The sequence below is a fragment of the Daucus carota genome, chromosome 4 (assembly GCF_001625215.2).
Source record: "Daucus carota subsp. sativus chromosome 4, DH1 v3.0, whole genome shotgun sequence".
NCBI classification, from domain to species: Eukaryota; Viridiplantae; Streptophyta; class Magnoliopsida; order Apiales; family Apiaceae; genus Daucus; species Daucus carota.
Window position 1 is genome coordinate 33,483,639 of NC_030384.2, and position 18,518 is coordinate 33,502,156.

The 18,518-nt window shown below is 34.4% G+C and overlaps 3 protein-coding genes across 13 annotated transcripts; 1 reads left to right on the plus strand and 2 right to left on the minus strand.

The window, feature by feature from the left end:
- Positions 1 to 387: 387 nt before the first annotated feature.
- Positions 388 to 3,349, minus strand: LOC108217271 (uncharacterized). Its single transcript, XM_017390109.2, has 11 exons — positions 3,046 to 3,349; positions 2,672 to 2,963; positions 2,448 to 2,544; positions 2,225 to 2,346; positions 2,051 to 2,135; positions 1,816 to 1,951; positions 1,502 to 1,662; positions 1,302 to 1,422; positions 1,018 to 1,221; positions 867 to 941; positions 388 to 780 (listed from the first exon to the last, which is right to left on the minus strand). The coding sequence occupies exons 1-11, from the start codon at positions 3,190 to 3,192 to the stop codon at positions 772 to 774; spliced, it is 1,449 nt and encodes a 482-aa protein (XP_017245598.2). The 5' UTR covers positions 3,193 to 3,349; the 3' UTR covers positions 388 to 771.
- A 211-nt stretch (positions 3,350 to 3,560) lies between these two features.
- Positions 3,561 to 4,900, minus strand: LOC135152296 (uncharacterized). Its single transcript, XM_064092176.1, has 5 exons — positions 4,694 to 4,900; positions 4,572 to 4,622; positions 4,446 to 4,496; positions 4,272 to 4,361; positions 3,561 to 3,667 (listed from the first exon to the last, which is right to left on the minus strand). The coding sequence occupies exons 1-5, from the start codon at positions 4,698 to 4,700 to the stop codon at positions 3,561 to 3,563; spliced, it is 306 nt and encodes a 101-aa protein (XP_063948246.1). The 5' UTR covers positions 4,701 to 4,900.
- A 2,735-nt stretch (positions 4,901 to 7,635) lies between these two features.
- Positions 7,636 to 14,281, plus strand: LOC108216459 (uncharacterized). 11 transcript variants are annotated; one of them, XM_064091100.1, is made up of 17 exons: positions 7,797 to 8,088; positions 8,227 to 8,299; positions 8,388 to 8,818; positions 9,063 to 9,146; positions 9,224 to 9,282; positions 9,391 to 9,511; positions 9,600 to 9,699; positions 9,767 to 9,844; positions 9,918 to 10,399; positions 10,544 to 11,923; positions 11,989 to 12,120; positions 12,585 to 12,692; positions 12,878 to 12,988; positions 13,078 to 13,326; positions 13,586 to 13,693; positions 13,779 to 13,889; positions 14,048 to 14,281. In XM_064091100.1, exons 10-17 carry the CDS (start codon positions 11,762 to 11,764, stop codon positions 14,177 to 14,179), a joined length of 1,113 nt encoding a protein of 370 aa, XP_063947170.1. In that variant the 5' UTR covers positions 7,797 to 8,088; positions 8,227 to 8,299; positions 8,388 to 8,818; positions 9,063 to 9,146; positions 9,224 to 9,282; positions 9,391 to 9,511; positions 9,600 to 9,699; positions 9,767 to 9,844; positions 9,918 to 10,399; positions 10,544 to 11,761; the 3' UTR covers positions 14,180 to 14,281. The 11 variants fall into 11 exon arrangements, 10 of the variants coding, with proteins under 10 accessions (XP_063947174.1, XP_063947172.1, XP_063947175.1 ...); XM_064091099.1 differs by having other exon boundaries at positions 7,798 to 8,088; positions 8,388 to 8,503; positions 8,657 to 8,818; positions 9,063 to 9,282; XM_064091097.1 differs by having other exon boundaries at positions 7,802 to 8,088; positions 8,388 to 8,548; positions 8,657 to 8,818; positions 9,063 to 9,282.
- The last annotated feature ends 4,237 nt before the right edge of the window (positions 14,282 to 18,518 follow it).

Below are 18,518 nucleotides of genomic sequence, written 5' to 3' on the forward strand. Positions count from 1 at the left end.
CATGCCGTAAACTAAATTTGAATAGGGAGGTTACTAGTTTTCTAGGAGCAGTTTCATGTATAACGAAAAATATGGATTTCAGTTATGTATTTCAGCCCTTATTTATCTCTCTAGTGTATGCAAACGTAAGCTACATTTTTCGTTCATCACATTTTCTTTCATTCTCCGGATAGACAAATTGTAGTGTTGCTAAATCAACTGAGCAGATCTTTCATCTTTTTTTTCTGTACAAAGCTCGTCTTTTCAACTGTACAAGCCCGACTTTTTCTAATCCGCAACTTTAATTCTTAAGAGCTCTCTTCATTGTATTTTTTTGGCTTTTATGTCATACTAGCTGTTTGCCCGTGCTCCGCACACGGAATTTTTCCTTTTTCTTTGATCCAAAATTATATATTATTAGCTATTGTTAGCGGTGATAAAAAGATATATTATTTCGAGAGGAGTAAGCGAATATTTTTGTCATGTATATATTTTATTATCGAACAGACATACATATAAGCCACATCACTTTGAGGTCAACAATAACTTTAAATACGATACATGAATTATATAGCAACGTAGAATATTGTTTTAGCTAGAAATAATGTTCAAACGAAACAAATATGCATAAGCAAATATTCAAACAGAATGTTGTGATCATCAAACTACAATAGGAATTTCAGAAAAACAATCTGGAGTTTATTAAAAAAAAGCTGATAAAAAAAAGCATCACAAAGAGATCCTTCCTCACAGATTCAATCAATGCATAGCTGGTGCGTGCGATTTTCTTCCTCAAGTTTCCTGCAGGATTAAAATTATATGATCAGGATATACTTTTGTGAATGAACGCAAGCAAGAAAATATCATACTGCACAAAATAATTTAACCATTTTTATCTTCTTGCTGCACGATTTGGCTGAACCTGGTGTATTCCCATTGTCTGCAACATCTTCGTCCTTCTTCTGTAAAAGAAAGCATATAGTATTTGTACAATGATATAATAATATTAACGTGTGAGCAAGTGCCATATAGACCTACATCTTTGTAGCCAGTGATCTCCAAGTCTGAGGTACTTGCTTCTGACTTTGACGAAGCTGTGAATTCACGACCAAATGCATCTGTAGCATTGTACACGGTGCTCTTGATAAGGATATTGTCTTCATTGAGCTCAATCTTGAAAGTGAACTCCTTTCCATGAATAGCTTTCAGTTCACTCGGATAATCTTTAAGATTGCTTTCATCCTATGAACACAAAACATGTTAAAAATTCGCCTTAAATGAAGATGCAGTAAAATGTAACATTCAATTAAGGTAGTCAATACATCAATCCTCTCAGCGATCAGCTTTGTTGCTGTTTTGCCAACAATCCTCTTCACAGCTCGATCAAAGAGAACAAAGTTAAATGCCTCTGTTTCATCCTCAGCCAACACAATAATTCGAAACCTATTCAAACGGTATTATTTATAAGATTGTATGTGCAAATGATAAGAAATGAGCAATGGATGGCATTTAGTTTATATACCTCTTCTGTGGAATTGGGTAGTTTCTGTGACACTTGAGGCACCTAAATTTTCCATCAACTTTAGAAAGCTCTTCACTGCAGTTGCTTTTGTGACAACAGTCAATCCACCACTTTTCATTTTCCTCAATGTTCTTAACAATTGCTTTGCATAGAAACATTCTCTACACACCAAAATTCACAAGAGATAAACTCAAGCTATCAGCACAAACATATGTGAAGCTCGTCTGGGATAACGTAAATGCGGCATGTATTCTGCAATGAACAAAGCTAAAGGTCTATTTGAATGCAAGCAGAGGCAAAGAAATGATACGCACCTTGATAAACTCCGACTTATTCTTTTCACTCAATTCTTTCAAAGTAATGGTTTCAATGGCTGGTGCAGAAACCATACCCAATGAAGAAGGGTCTGAAAAACTTTTTTCAGAAGGCACATAGCCTTCTTCATCAAGCCTGTTGCAATCGAACTATGAGTTTATGCGGGTTTGTCTACAAAAATGCAATAATTGGTGAAAACTCAATATGCCATATGGGTAGCATCTTATATTTCACCTTTGCCTCATTGCATGGACGACTTCATTGTCCAGGTTGAGATAAATCTTGGTCGATGGACATGTGTTCATCTGGATATATTCATCTGAAAAACAAATCAACATAAATACGGGAATATTCAACAAACATGAAACTTTGCAAGAGAATGATTCTGCAAAAGCTTCGGAAGACTACCTTTAAAGGTCTTCATCTTAACACTTGCCATAATTATTATGATTGGTCGTGTAGTAATGGATTTGTATCGAGCATCAGTTGCCAGAGCAATTTGTTCCCAAGCTGTGACTTTTGCCGAATGCCTGCATATTGTACGTAGATTTACGTATGAAACAATTAATGGAAATATTCTATCAACGTCAATAAAAAGCTCATGACACTGAATATAATGTTAGCTTAGGACCTGCCATCGGTGATTCTAAACCTCGAAATGTCCTTCTGTCCATATACGGTGCCTAGCTTTGACAAACCTTGATAATCTTCCAACACACCAATCACATCTGACACACAAATTGACAGATAAATACATAAGTTCAACCATGGTCTTGGACACTGGTTTCTGCATGCAGAATATAGGTCACAGGAAGCAAAAGAAAAAAATGGAGGTTGTTTTGATAAGGTACAAACCTGTCGTGAACTCCGGATATTCCACGTTTTTGTTGGCACTTGCAATGGTAAGCATGTCGCTAAAATCCACAAATTCAAATTTGTGTCTCGGAATCATAAAGTCATCCTCCTCTACCTTCTCCACTGATGTTGAATTTGAAAAGTTAATCAAAACAGGAGAAGACACAGGTTTAAGATTTCCGGTTGGTTTCTTTGTGTAGAAATTTGATATCACATAAACGCATCCCTCATCAATTTTATCAGCCACTGACCTCCACTTATCCGCGTACACGAATGCATGTACATGGCAGTCCTGCGGATTGTAACAAAATATTATCAGAAAAAACCAAAAGAAAGGGAGCAAGTGTTTCATGCTGCAATACAAACATACTCACATTATCATCAAGCAAGATGAGATTGTAGCCTCTTAGTCCATCGTTTCCGGTAGTTGTGTTTGACACCGAAGGCCACATTCTCGTCACTCTAGCCTTAACTCTCCATGTTGTTTTCGAACAATCGAGATCAGACAGTTGATTAAACATGTTGCAGAGATTTTTTACGCTCAAAGTGGTAAACAAAGGAAGAGGTAGTGGGGAGATAGATTTATGCTCTGTGTGGGATATGGTATATATAACACAACTGTCCACTCTTCCTGCATTATCTTTCCCACAAAAACTGCTACGGAGCGTGATCAGTGAAGGCTATCGTGGCTAAAAGAGTGGAGTGGATTGATTTAGTAGTAGTAGGAAAAAATTTGAAAAGGATCCTACCGCTCAAGAATTCTTTATAATCAAGGATAAAACAACTAATACTGATCCATATCCATAATTTGATGTGTATTGAAGTTTTTTTTTAATTTCCTGCCATGATATGAATGTGTTGTGTATGCCATGGTTTTTTTCCTCGCTTATCACAATAACAGAGGCAACACAAACAAACCTGTAGCCTGGAGACCAAGTAGTTTCCTCTGTGACGGAGACAGAAGGGAGGGCTCATTTGTAAGAGAACTTCCAGTTCCTACCAAATGCAATCAAAAGAGAATGAGCTTCTGAAATGCATGCATCAGACTCCATACAGCAGACTTTAAAGGATGGAAAAATAAAATTTATTCAGAACCAACTATAAAAAAATGAATGATAATATATTTTCTGTCCACCTTGAACTATGTGCAAAATATCTAAATTAAAATTTAGAAAGGATGGAAAAATAGAATTTATTATTTATTATTAATAAAAGATGAAAATTATAATTTGGGAAGGTTCTCAATATTTTTGTTACTCTGCGGGTTTTACGATTTATGAAAAGACCTAACTATAATCCTTTTTAGGGATGGACCTTATTTGAGATATTTAGATATGCACCTTAGCACAACTGGACGGCATATGAGGAAGCTCTAAAAACAAACCCAGCATTGGCAAAAATGATGATAAGTGGTGTGGTTTATTATCTAGGAGATTGGATTGCAGAGGATATTTTACAATAAGAATAAAAACTCTTTTATTGCATCAGACACCATACACCACACTTTAAAGGAATACAGTGACCTTGCAAATTTCAAATTCTCGATGGTAAAATGAGACACATAGTATCAGGCAGAGCAAATAAAGGTTGATCGTAAAACCTGACATTTGAATGTTTGGATCAGAGTTCTCTGAAATTGTACCTCTGTTTTGCATGTCGGAGTTGATTGGACAGTGAAGCCGACGCTTCTCTGACAACACAATACAAACACATAACATAATTAGAAGGTTAACATACAATTATATTCGATGCGAAGGAGAATGTCAGAGAATACCAGTTTGTTTGGAATTAGGAGAAAAAGGCCCCAGAGGAACACGCTTACGCCCTACGGGAAGGAAGACATCAGTCAAAAATGCTTATAATAACCACGGTATACTTAGATCGCACATAGGAGCCATACCATTACTACCGGAAGGGGGAGACAGAGGACCGGTCGGAGTACGTTCGCTGCCTGCAGAACACATCTATCAGCACGTGGAGGAATAAGACATGTTTCAGAAGCGGCAATGACAAAAAACTTACCGGACATGCCGACGAAGAAGCCAGAAGAGACCTGTATTCGATAGCGTGAGCCTCCGGAATGCTATGCAACCGAGTATAAGATCAAAACCACGTAAAATGCAGGCCTCCAAGAATGAAGGGATTTGAAATTCAAACTTACAGAGAAGATAATATTATGGGGAGCAAAAGTAGGTAGTTAGAGACATCGGTTTAAACAATCGTGGCTTCATAAAACCGGTGGAGTCCGAATAGCATGGATCATCCAGAAATGATCCAAAAATACACATGAAATGCATATAGGGTCGACCCGTTTACAGACGGATGATCTAGGAGAAAGTAAAATGGCCAATATGTACATGCAGCGTAAAAGGGAGTTTAAAAAAAGAGGGCTGAAGTAGTAATTTGCCGCAGGAGGAATGCAGGTTAGTACTAAGACAATTTTAGAATATGTTGATGTTGATGTTGATTGCACTCTTATGTAATTTTAATGATAGTCTTCGATCTGTAACTGATGATATATGTTTGAGAGATGTGGCGGATAATACTCAGCAGTGTAGTAGAAGAACATTGCTCAAAACAATCGTCGCCCTGGACTATTATGCAACTTAAATGATAGTCTCTGTATCTGCCTATATATATGTCTCCCGCAGCCCAAGCTCTCATATAATGTCAAGTGACCAATTGTTAGGAGAAGGGTTTATCAGGATCATATTCTAACATACACATATATGAGTGTGTAGGGGTGTGTTAAATAGTGGCTGTTTTTTAATATTTTCAAATTATAATTATAGACAATCTAGGACTATGATACTGCTAAATTATTTGAAATGACACTATCTTTAAATTTAAATCATAATATGTATTTTATTTAGTTGTTGGGATAATAATAATTTTCTGCAAAATAAATCAAAGATGCGTGTAATATGTATGTCATTAGTTTGTGAGCTGTGTAAAAACAGATAGTTAGCTACACTTTTTTTTTTGCCAAAATTTAGAGCAGATTTCATTAATACGAAAGAGACTCAATTGGGACAAACCCCCAATTGATCATGCAACCAGGTTGAAAAACAAATAAACAGGCTAAAAAACAAATAAACGAGCTAAATAATTAGCCGCTTTGTTTCCAGATTGCTTAACTAACTGAATACAAATATTCTGAAAATTAAAAATGAAGATGATGGTTTCTTGTGCAATCAAACCTGCATCTCCTCCGAAATCAGTAGCTTCACAATTGACCCTCATAGTAATTTCATGAATAGTACAATGTTCAGAGGACTCGGTTGGATTCATGTTATGAACAAATATATTTTGTGAGAGGTGAGCACATGCGATTTTCACTACCGTTCTAAACGCAATCCAGCTATCTACCTGCCGGATACCAGATATAGACCTGTCGAAAGTGTTGTTGATGCGAGTTGTCCGGGTCTCCCAATACACCGTAAAATTCATTTTCAATACAAACACGTCGCATAAAGTGAGACACATAGCTACACTTTAAAAAAACAATACAGCTTGTCTTAACAAAATCCTTATTCATGAACATGAAATCTATACTTATAAGTTATTTAATTAATATTAAATTAATTATTAATATCAAAATTAAATTTTCACTCATGTGTTAGTGAAACATGTGAGCTGATTGCGTCTGATGATAAGAAAATAGAAAGAGAAGAAGTTGAGCAATAAGAAATTAAGACAATTTAGATCAAAATAGCTGGTATAGAAGATTGTTCGTGATAAATTAAACCCTGAAAACAAAAAAACCTAATTTATAGTAGTGTAGAAACAGAAGAAGCAACGAACAAAATTTTAAGATAACTAATTAAACTTACTAGCCTTTAACCCGTGCGAAGCACGGGCGGGTATATAGTTCGTAATTTAATATTTATAATTTAAATTTTAACATCATTTTACTAATATTTTAGTATTAACGGATTGAATTTTAATTGAATTATATTATTCAACTGACTATATTTTCACCCGATTACTTGAAAATGGATAAACCCTAATACACACACACAGGATTTTAGTACATTTAATCCGAATTTAGTAACGTAGATTTAAAAATAAAAAAATCAGAAAATTCAAATCTTTTCCAAACATAGCCGATCGTGTAACACCTTTGAAAGATTTAGTAAATCAATCAAATTTCAACATAATTTTGTAATTTTGGTTTTTTGACAACAATAACTTTTAAGATTAGAGTTGGAAAGGGTTATATAATAGTTTGTGTTTATATTGAGATAGAATACGTTAAAGTTAAAAAGAGTTATATGAAGGTTCTTGTTAAAAGAAGATGTTCAAAATTGTATATTTATATTTTTATTCATAACATCATTATAATTTTTTTTATAACATCATTATAATTTTTTTAATGAAATATTATATGATAATGGATTGTTATGAGTGTTTTTAGGATTTGAAACTGTTTAACAATATAATACTAATAGACTCCACATTTGTAGACTTGTAGTACCAAGGAGAGTACCAAACCAAAAAATATAACTAAAACCTTGAACTACAAATTATACCCATGTTGGCTTATTATGGTATAGTATAGATAACAGTATATTTTATATTGAAATAAAATATAAAAAAATGAGTATTGGGGCAATAATTTTATTTTTCTAATAGTGCTAGTTCTGTAAAGTAAGATATAAGATATAAAAGGTGGCAGAGTAAGTTTGGGGTATTCTGTGTGTGATAGAACTGTCGAAATAGAAAGCTAGCAATTTCGTATGATTAAAACATATTTTATGAAAAGGGGATATAATATTGTTATATATACTTGCAATTTTGTAATTTGTAATATTTGGAGTATTTATTTATCTATTCAAAGAGGTTGTGCATATCTTACTTAACTTTCATTGGCTAAGGGGCACTCCTGTCAAATAAACTTCTCTGCAAAGAAAAAGTCCTGTCAAATATACAAGTATAGAAACTTCTAGAATCGTCAGATATATCAATATATTCTTAAAGCTTACTAGCATTCACTTTTACCAAATTACCGTAATTGTCCCTCAGCCTTTTCTACTAGCAGTTTCCTTCCTGTACATTATAGTCTTTTCACCCAAAACATGGAGCTCCATCATCGTTCGGGTCTGATCCATGTCATTCTAAACTGCTTTTCCATTAGATTTGATATAACCCTGTGCAAATGGGTATTAGGTATTACCCGACTGAAAATTCTAAAATGACAGCAGTTACATAACCATGATTTCAAAAATGGGTGCAGTTACATATCCATGATTACAGGCACCGTATAATGCTGCGATTGTGCCATGATTTCAGACTCTGCAACGACTTTGCTATCTTCCCTGCTCTTTCTCAAGTACTTTTTATGGACGAAAAATGCATGATCTATGTTCTTTCATCCTGCCTTGCTTCGGGACGATTACTGGAGTTGTTTTCATCAGGTATAGATATGTTTGTTACTATATTTTTTTTACAGAACAATGAAACTGAGAAAAAAGAGAAGTTGCGAAACTGGGAAAAGAGAAGTTTGGAATATGTTACTATAATGTGATTCTTATTAGTGTTTTATTGTCAAACAGGTCATAAGCGGTACACATTAGGGATCAGTTTCATCTTCATCTTGATCGATTGCTTTTCATATGGATCAGACAAGTTAGTAACTCAACTGTCACTTAGCAACTTCGTATTTTAATCCAACATTGTATCAAATTTTAAAACACTCTGTTTACACAATTAGCAGTGTAATTAGCCATGGCAGCTCTGCAATACCTAGATTCTTTAAGAAATTCACACCCAGAGCTTTCTGATTGGTCCAACACGCTAGCAGATCTGTATCAACGCAAGCTATGGCACCAGGTTTCTCTCAAGCTTAATCAATTTGTAGGCCTGGCTATTTTTCAGGTTTATTTTTACCATTTCTTGAATTTGTTTTGTTAAAGTTTGTATCTTTATGTTTAGTTGATTGTAAAGTTGTTATCTTTACTGCAATTAGGGCTTTTGTATTTTCAGACTTTGATTATTTAGGTGGGAAATACAGAGTCGATGATAAAGAGAAACAAAGCTTGGACTTTTAATGAGTTTTTTGTCGTAGAGGATCATTTCTGAGTTCAGTGTGATTTGGGCTTCCAAAACTAACATTTGGTCGGGAACTAAGAAAGCTATAGATAAATGGTAAGTAGCATTGTTCGGTTGGTATTACACAGAAGATTAGCATACTGAAGGTGCATCTATATCATTTTAGGCATGTATGCATTTCATATATGGTCAATTCAGTGACCGTGGACCGTGGTGATATACTGGGTGTTTAGCTCTTCATGTGGTCACAAATTTTTCTATTATTTTTAAGGCAGATTCTTTGCTATCTACTATGAACTAAACATTAATTTATAGTGTTTGTTTTATGTAATGTGTTTAGAGGATTTCCAGTTCGGCTGAAGTATGTTCCGGGGATTAGCTACAGGACATACAATGAGCCACTTAACGTTACAGGGAGTCTGAAGTAATGTCGTTATTGTTGAAATGTCTTGGTGTTTTGTTATAAAATTATATATAACTTATTTCTCACTTTAATAGCAGATTAATAAATGTAATGGATTCTATAAACCTACAATCTGGACAAAAGCTTGGAGTGGATGGTACGTGTCTGTGTGATTTTGTACTCCTTTGGATGATATATGAATATTAATAAGGGTTAAGAGTGGTTAGGTGGGATGATTAATTTTGTTTTGGTACGAATGTGGCAGAGCTTATTAGTCATTCATTTGGGTCTTCCAGAATTCCGCCAGCTCCTTATTTCCTCAACCATTATATAAAAGCAAAATTTATTAAAACAAAGAATCATCAAAGAATACAAGGAGGAGTAAGGTGAATTTGCTTAGTAACCATTTGCGTCAAAATAAGATGCCTGCACATCTGGTCCCCTAAAAATTAATACATTTTTTTATACTTTCAGCATGTAGCAAGACAGTGCCAGTTTCGCGTTTTGAAACTCAAACTCGTGCTGATAAGATTTGCCAACAACTCTCCCACTCCACAGTCCACACAAGGATCAGGTACAAATATTGTTAGCTCGGTACATTTCCTCGCTTTAACATTCTGAACATATGACTGTAATGTTAGGTTCTGCAATTACACATGGTACACCAAGCATACCCTTTGATCAGATTGATGGATTTAAGCAACCATCTCAAACACATGGTATTCTTCAGAGTCTGTAGTGAATGTTGCCTGACATGCCTTTATTTTCTCACACATCATAATTTTTCTACAGGAGAGTGCAGGAAACACAGTTCAAATCAGACACGTCAACCTGCAAGTTGTATGGCTGTCATTAGTTTTGGGGTGTCAACTTTTAATTAAGTTGAGTTACTTGCAGTATTCATTTTGAAAACATCTGTCTGTGAATTGAAAGGAAATTTGAATTAATCTTTTATTTGAAAGTTAATAGCCATAGTCATTGAATTACTTGATTTACAAAAGCTGCTAATACCTCACGTAGCTAGATATCCAATTTACAAATTCTTTAATATCCAGTATAGATTATTAGTTGAAATAATTTTTTCCTGTATCACATGATTATTACCAGTATAGTTCTATGCTCAGCTGCATAATTTTATATGAATTTATTATTGTGTGCTGCAGTTTGTATGTTTGGATGGTAATTCTTGGACATCCTGGTTGAGCAGCTATAAATATATCAAAGTTGAATTGTCTGACTGGATTTCAGAGCAGTGGCTGATGGTGTTATGCGAGGTTAGTACTAGACGATGTTGTTTGGATGTGGCTATATAATTATTAAATGCACACATGTGCTCGCACTGCCACACCACTTTAAATATTAATGGAATGCAATAACATATGTATCTGAATAATGCTCTCCATTTCCTTCCGCCTCAGTTGTGCTAGCTGTGGATCTGTTTGCAAAAATCAGAAGTAGATATTCCCACCTCCGGTAAGGGAAAGAAGATTCCGGCTCAAGATAAGTGACAAACGTCTTAGTCGCAGAGTTTGTGCAATTTTGGCTTTAGTAAAAAGGACGTAAAAAAAATGTTCTCAAGCACTTCTTGCACACCCACATTTTGTAAGGACTGCATAGACAGAAAATTTAGAAAAATTGTTGGCTGATTGAGTACTCTACAGCAAGTACTAAAAGTTTTCTGTTCCTCTGGGACACTTAAATTTTGCCATCAAATACAAATACTACTTTGTTCTTTCTATTGTTACTTTTACCAACAATGTTATGAAAGTTTGCATCTTCATCCTTTAATCGATTGTATTCACCCTAAACACAATAGTATTGACAAATCTTAACTCACATCCAGTACTATTTGGAACCCTGATGTAATTTACTCCTCCCTCTCCCTGTTTGCTAATATTTTTTGAGCATATCACTATTGCAGTTCCATTTATTTATTTTTTGGCTAAATAAAATATTTTGCCTAATATTTTTACAAATAATTTATTTCACGATTATCATAGTTTTAATTATTTGTATTATTTTAATTTTTCAATATGCCACTCTAATATTTTATTAACTTCAAATCCTTGAAGAAACAAAACAAATTTATTAATTGAAAAACAGGATATTATTTGATTTTATATAGCTTTGATTTGTGACTCAAAATTGAAGACTAATGCTCGGACTTTGTCCGTAGCATCTAATATTCATTTTGTACTAACAATTTAGCATCTAATATTCATTTTGTACTAACAATTTATACATGAGTGCGTTAAGTTCTGAAAGTATAGTTCATGAAAGTATAGAGCGGCAAAATTAAAAACGCATTACAATCGATTATTTAAATATTAAAAGGATAAGTATGCCCCGTGTGCGAAGCACGGGCAAGATAGCTAGTACTAGAGTAGAATTTGAACGTAAACAGGATGTTAAATGCGAAGGAACGTAATGCTCTTAAACTAAAATACGTGTTATTCAATTGTTCAGTTCTTTACAGCACCTCTGATTACCCGGTTTACTCGCACGCCCAAGCCTATCATCACTTTGTTCTGTGTGTGCGTGTCAATATGTGTAAAAATGAATCATCTGAACCGATAGCGCTAGCTAGATCCTAAAATTCAGTGCAGGCCTGATCAATAATTAAAAAATTTGAGAGAATGTATTCTTCCTCTTCTAGTGAAAATACTCCCTCGAGGAGCGACAGGTCGTGTGTGCCAGGAACGCTTGTAGAAGTTCCGGTGCTTTACGATACGTCGTATAAGCCTGAAACGCTCTTCGACGTGCCCGTGTTTTATCAATTTGACAGCGACTCTGAAGAGGTAAATTCTAGAAATTGATGTTTTATCAATTTCTAGAGCGATTCTGATCTTTTGTATTGTTGCAGCCGGAGGCTGTATCGGAAGTAGATTTGGAATCCAGCCAAAGGCAGCGACAACAGAAAAGCGAGAGAGTGGAACTATCGGAACGATTTAACTTCGTGCTTCCAAAAGATTTTGTACCTCTTGTTGATGATGAGGTAAATTTTACATATTCTCTTTACTTCTCCTCTGGAAAGCAGAAATTCTCCACTCACCAACTGCCCACTCGATTCTAGAAATTGTTAGAGATTCTTGTTGATAATTAAATTATGTGATTAGTTGAATACTTTATCACTTAACTACCTTATAATGTAATAATTATGTTATTAAATAATTACATTGTAAATTGTTAAGGATATTGCACTTATTTATTTGATTATTTGGTTTAAATATAAATATAACTTTTGAAATACATGTATAATATATATTTTTAATATATTGATAGTTGCCGAATCCCTCGAACCCGAATCCCCTATTTTTTAAATTTGCCGAATTCTGGCATCCCCATATCACGCACTGTCTACCCGCACCCGCACTCATGCTTCGTAGCTTCTAGGGCATCTTGTACATATTTATTGTGAAGATATGACTTAAAGATAATACTATCACTATATACGTGCAGGATATACAGATGTTATCAGTTGAAGATAAGACGAGGCTTCCACTGCCTCAAAGACTTAAGGGCTGGATACGGGAAATACGTCGTCGCTCTAGTGGGAGGCTTGATATCGTAAATACATCTCCATCATCTACGTGCGTTTGTGTGTGCATATGTGTGTTTAAACTTGATATAGAACAACCTAGCTCGATGTTTAAAGAAACGTTAAATGAATGAATGTATATGCATTAGATAGACATGATGCATCAAATTTGTATATACCTTTGAGTATAAAGTGTGGGCGTGGAAATTTGCAGTTCTATTATCACGAAAAATCTGGAGAAAAACCATACCGATCATTTAGAGATGTAAAGCGCTTTATCTACTTGGGCTTCTTTCCATCGGCAGAAAACAAGAATAGCTATTTGGTGAGCTTCTCTACACACAAATTTCAGTGGTGGACATATATTTGTGGTTCAATAAAATTATTTAGATGTTCTTTTTGATGAATGTGCAGGAGCGGTGGGCTTTGGATCAACCTAATCCGCGGGAAGAGGGAACAGCATCTGCTTTGTCTGCTCCAAACACTAATTTGCAAGTACAAATTTGTTCTTCACCAGTTCCAGACAATAATGTGCAAATACAAGATGAAGGCAAGCAGCAGGAAAAGCGTCCTAGACTGAGAACCGAGATAGTGGAACTTTCTGAACCATTTAACTTCCTGCTGCCAACAGATTATGTTTCTCTAGTGGATGATGATGATGAGGTAATTCAATTTGAAGGTTAGGTCTAGTAAAGTTAAGTTTATACCGCGGAAAAAAGTAACTAAATTTACAAACTGTTAATAACTACTTTACTTGGAGAGTCTTAAATATTATATGAAGAGCATAACGAAAAAAGTAACTAAATTTACAAACTGTTAATAACTACTTTACTTGGAGAGTCTTAAATATTATATGAAGAGCATAACGTTGAACTGATTCAGTTTGAGCGGTAAATCTAATAGTCAATCTATACACGCACAGGAGATACAGAAACTCTCTAATGGGGATGTGATGTGGCTTCCCTTGGCTCAAAGGCTCAAGGGCTGGGTACGTGAGACACGCTGCCGCGCCAATGGGAGGCTTGATTTTGTAAGTTAATGTCCTGAAAAAGTCATGAATAATAGACCACTTCTCTCCTAGAGTATGCATAATGACAACATTTGTATGGGCGCAGTTCTATTATCACAAGGGTTCTGGAGAGAAGCAATACCGGTCATTTAGGGATGTGAAGCGCTATATCTACTTGGGTTTCTTTCCATCTGCTGAAAATGGGAATAAGTATTTGGTACACAATCTTATATGATAATTAATGTAACAGTGTTATATAAGCTCAAATGATCCATATCTGTAACATATATTTAGGTAACTTTTTTAGGTGCTGACCCATATATGATTCAATTATTTATTGTACTTTAATTGGTTTGGTTTTGATTGAGTTTGCAGGATCAGTGGGTTTTTGATCAACCTAATCCAAGGGAAGAAGGAGTCACTTCAGCTTCAGCTGCTTCAAACAGTACTTCTACTACTCAGATACAAGAAGAATCATTCCCTTTCGACATGTCCCAACACTATTGAGCTGAAGACAAACAAGAAACGTGATTACTTATCTTTGCAGTACTAGAATCCATTACTATATATTAAACGCGAGTTAATGAACTCTTTACCTTACTGTTAATGAATTTGAACCCATTCTATTGTTCTCTATATTCCATGATTTATTCATTTGTTATTTGAGTTCAGTTTGGCACTATAGGAGACTGTAACACTACAAGAAAACAGTGCATTTCTTACCAATATTGGTTCCATCAGAGGAAAATCTGAATGTTTGTGTATATTGGGTCGAGATATAAAGAAAATCACCAACAAAATTGAACTTTATGAAGTGACAAAAACAAGGTGATTGTCAAACAATCATCGATACATTTTTTTTTTCGTTGGATTTCGGTTCTTTACCGAAATTCAAGCTTTAAACTTAAATAGAGGTTGCCAGAGCCATTATTCTGCATCTTCTCATCTTCTGTGTATTTTAAATTGTTCTTTCTTCTACAGATGATTTTGTAACTTTTGTTCGTCAACTGAACGTCCCCGCCTTTCAATTATATCTTTGCACATTTTTAGGTTGTGGTGTATATAGTACGTTAAAATTGGTACTTATATTAGATCGTTTAGAGCAACTCCAATCATCAACAATCCTTAGTTAAAAGTAAGTTGACATATCAGAAATAAAAAATATAGATAATCTCTTAAAAATATCACATTCCAACCATACTCTCCCCTTATCTATAATTATAGTCAAGCTCATATGGATGGCTATATTTGTCGAACCTCTGTGAGTTTGCAAGAAATCTGTAGAAATTTGCTGAACCTGTAAGACATTGTGCTTCAATGGTATTGGCTATATTGGTTGGCTATAATTTAAAAATAGTATGTTATTAATATATTAGATTGTTAAAATAGAATATATCAGTTCGATATGCTAATAAATGATGTGTTATCTTCCTACATATTTCTTAAAAACCTGAAGAGGTTCGACAAATATATATAGTCATCCACAGTAGGTTGGCTAAAATTATCACTACAAAAAAACATGACAAAACTTACTGTATATTGTTCGGTGTAGTCTAAAAACGGTACGTTTTAGACCTAGTATCGACCAACTACGGTGGTCAGTTTTAACCTGGTCGATTTTGACAGATTGGTCGATTTTGTCACTTGCAGAAACTCAGGTCTGGGCCCTAGATTTGCCATTGTGCCACGTGGACGCAAGTGCATAATAAAACCGACCGCGTGTGGTCGGTTTAATTGAGCTGGTCGTGTTTATGACCAGAGAGGATGTGTTTTGTTGTATTAAAACCGAATGTCTCTTGGTCGGTTAAAAAAGTTGACCAAAACTGGTCAAATTTTTGGAGCATAACAAAACCAACTAAAAATCAAATTCAAAGAACTAAATTCAACTCATGCTTTGTTATTACACTTACAAAAATTGACTAAAAGTCGAATTCAAAGAACTAAATCAAAATCAAACTCAAAATCATATAGATAAACAAACAAATACCTAAACATATATATATACATATACAAACATATAAAGGGAAACTGAGGGAGAGATCGATATACCTGTAAATTGAGATTGAACCCTAATCGAGATTGAAATAAATCCAATCGAGACTGAACGAAGTTTAAAATCCGCGTTGTTGATGGGCATTTGTGTGTGTGTGTGTGTGTGTGTGTGTAGGCCAACATTCCAGGGAGGGACTCCTTATATAGAGTTACATAGTGCGCCACTATAAATCATCAATTTTATTATAAATTCTGTTATAGAATACATATAAAACGTGATTCTAATATAGAATATTATAAAATAAATCTATTTTAAGTAATTTAACACTTAAAATTTGATTAAAAAAGTATATTTTCGAAACTGATTCTACAACAGAATAATTCTGGATGATTATTATTCTGTTATAGAATCATGTTGAGATATTGCGTAATTTTAGATGATCTTTGGAATAAAAACATTGTATAACTTCGTTTTCGGTTTAATAATCAAATTTTATAATTATATTTCATAAAAAATATAATAAAATATATATTATGTATATATTTATAATGGTGTGCTACGTAACTCCATATAAGAGGGTATGCTATGGAGTGCTACCCTATATATATATATATATAGGGGGAGAGATGGAGAGGTTTGTTGGTTGAGAGAGATGGGAGTAGAGAGAAAGAGAGATTCTGGGAGGAGAGGGAGAGGAAGAAAATGAGATGGGGAAAAAGAAGGAAAGACTGGTTAGGGAGAAAGAGATTCATCAAAAATAACGGCTCAAAACCGACCGGCGCCGGTCAGTTAAGCTCTTTAACATAAAACGGTGTCGTAACCCCTTCTGTGACGGCAGTTTTAACCCTATCATTTAAGAGTAAAGCCATATTTCGTATACCAGGCCGACTGATCCGTTTTTTTGAAGCAAGTATCCCCCTTACTCTTAAAGGTTTAGATCAAACTAAGTACTAGTTGATGAGAGTTACTTCAGAAACAAAAAGAGTAAAGTCTAGGGTATTCTCTCAATTCCAATAAAACGAAATCGGATCAAGTATGAGTTGTCGATCAGAACATATATGGATACAACCTATAACGGGATCGCGAAAAACAAGTAATTTATGCTGGGCCATTATCCTTTTTCCATCAACTAGTACTTAATTTGATCTAAACCTTTAAGAGTAAGGGGGGATACTTGCTTCAAAAAAACGGATCAGTCGGCCTGGTCTACGAAATATGGCTTTACTCTTATATAATAGGGTTAAAACTGCCGTCGGTCGGTTTTGCCTTTATAGACAAAATGATATCGTCTCATCTAATAATTTATTAAAAAATTATTGATTAAATTTACACAAAAACATAATCGACCAACGGTGTGGTCGGTTATGATCTGGACACGTCAGCTCTAAAACTGACCAAGATGACAGCGGTCGGTAAAAATAAGTCGAAGTCTTGCCGGCAAGGCAGAATGACGTCGTGCTTGTCAAAACTGACCGACTTCTGTCGGGCGGTTGTATCCCGACACTTTTTTCGAGCCGGTCGGTTTTGCCCCGTTTTTTGTAGTGCATAGACAAGAGATAGGTATGGTTCTAGTGTCATTTTTTCAAGCGGTTGGCTTTTTTTTTGGTATGCCAACTCATTTTTTAGCTAAGGACTTTCTATGGTTGGAGATGCTCTAATATATTCTATTTATAACAAACTAAATATCAATAACATACTATTTTTAAATTATATTCAACAATTAATATAGCCAATACCATCGAAGCAAAATGTCTTATAGGTTCAATAAATTTTACATAATGTGTCCATAGGAGGTAGCTCAGGGGCTCATTCCTAAAGCCCCAATTTAGCCAACCAATTTTAGTCAACCCCGTTGGGAATGCTCTTAGATCATGTAATTTTTATTTACGTATTTTAGCTCATTTCATTTATATAACTTTTCGATATATACACATACATATGTAGAGAGAGAGAGAGTCATACTCCAATAAAACCAAATTAACCTTCAAACTAAAAATTCATTTTTTTAATCACTATTTTAAACTATAGTATTGACTATTTTGTACATTACAGATCACTATTATGTATTTAACGTATCTCTCAAATATAAATATATAAATACGTATTTATGCAATGTATATGACCATCATCTTCACCCGGACTGTAATAATGGACCTCTTACCATCATTAATTACCAGCCGTTTCTATGACTTGACACCATCGCTTACCATCACAAATAGTTACGGACATTTGCCATCATGACTTACCAAAACTAGCGACTACTTACTACCATCATACACTTCTCTTACGGCTTGTTACCATTAAGAACCTTCCTAAGATTGAAATTTATCATCTATAATCAATCATCAATAGTTTATTTAAGTAGATTTCTCAATTTTAAATATTAAAAAACGTTGTTTATATACTATATAAAACAATGATTAGTGCGGTATAAATTAGTGATACTTGTATTTATAAATAGTGGTTGAAAAACTGATTTTTAATTTGTATTTAAGAGTTGGTTTGTATTTGATCACTTGCCTCTGTATATATTATATGATTTGATATTACGTATAACTAAACTTTTGTCACTAGAACTAATATATCTAATAACAATAAGTATTATATATATTTTATAATTATTCAAATTATTGTTAAGAATTTAAGTGTTGAATTTAATTGAGACATTTATTATTATTTATATATTATTGGTTCCAGAGATGAGGGGGGAGATGGAGGTTGGGGATTAAAATCTTTTAGATTTTACAGATCAGATGTATAAGTTCTGTAGAAACAAATTGTGCTAGCTGCATTAATACCCTAGAGAGTGACATTAGAAATTGGTGTTGATAGCATGAGTGAAGTCTGTTGGAA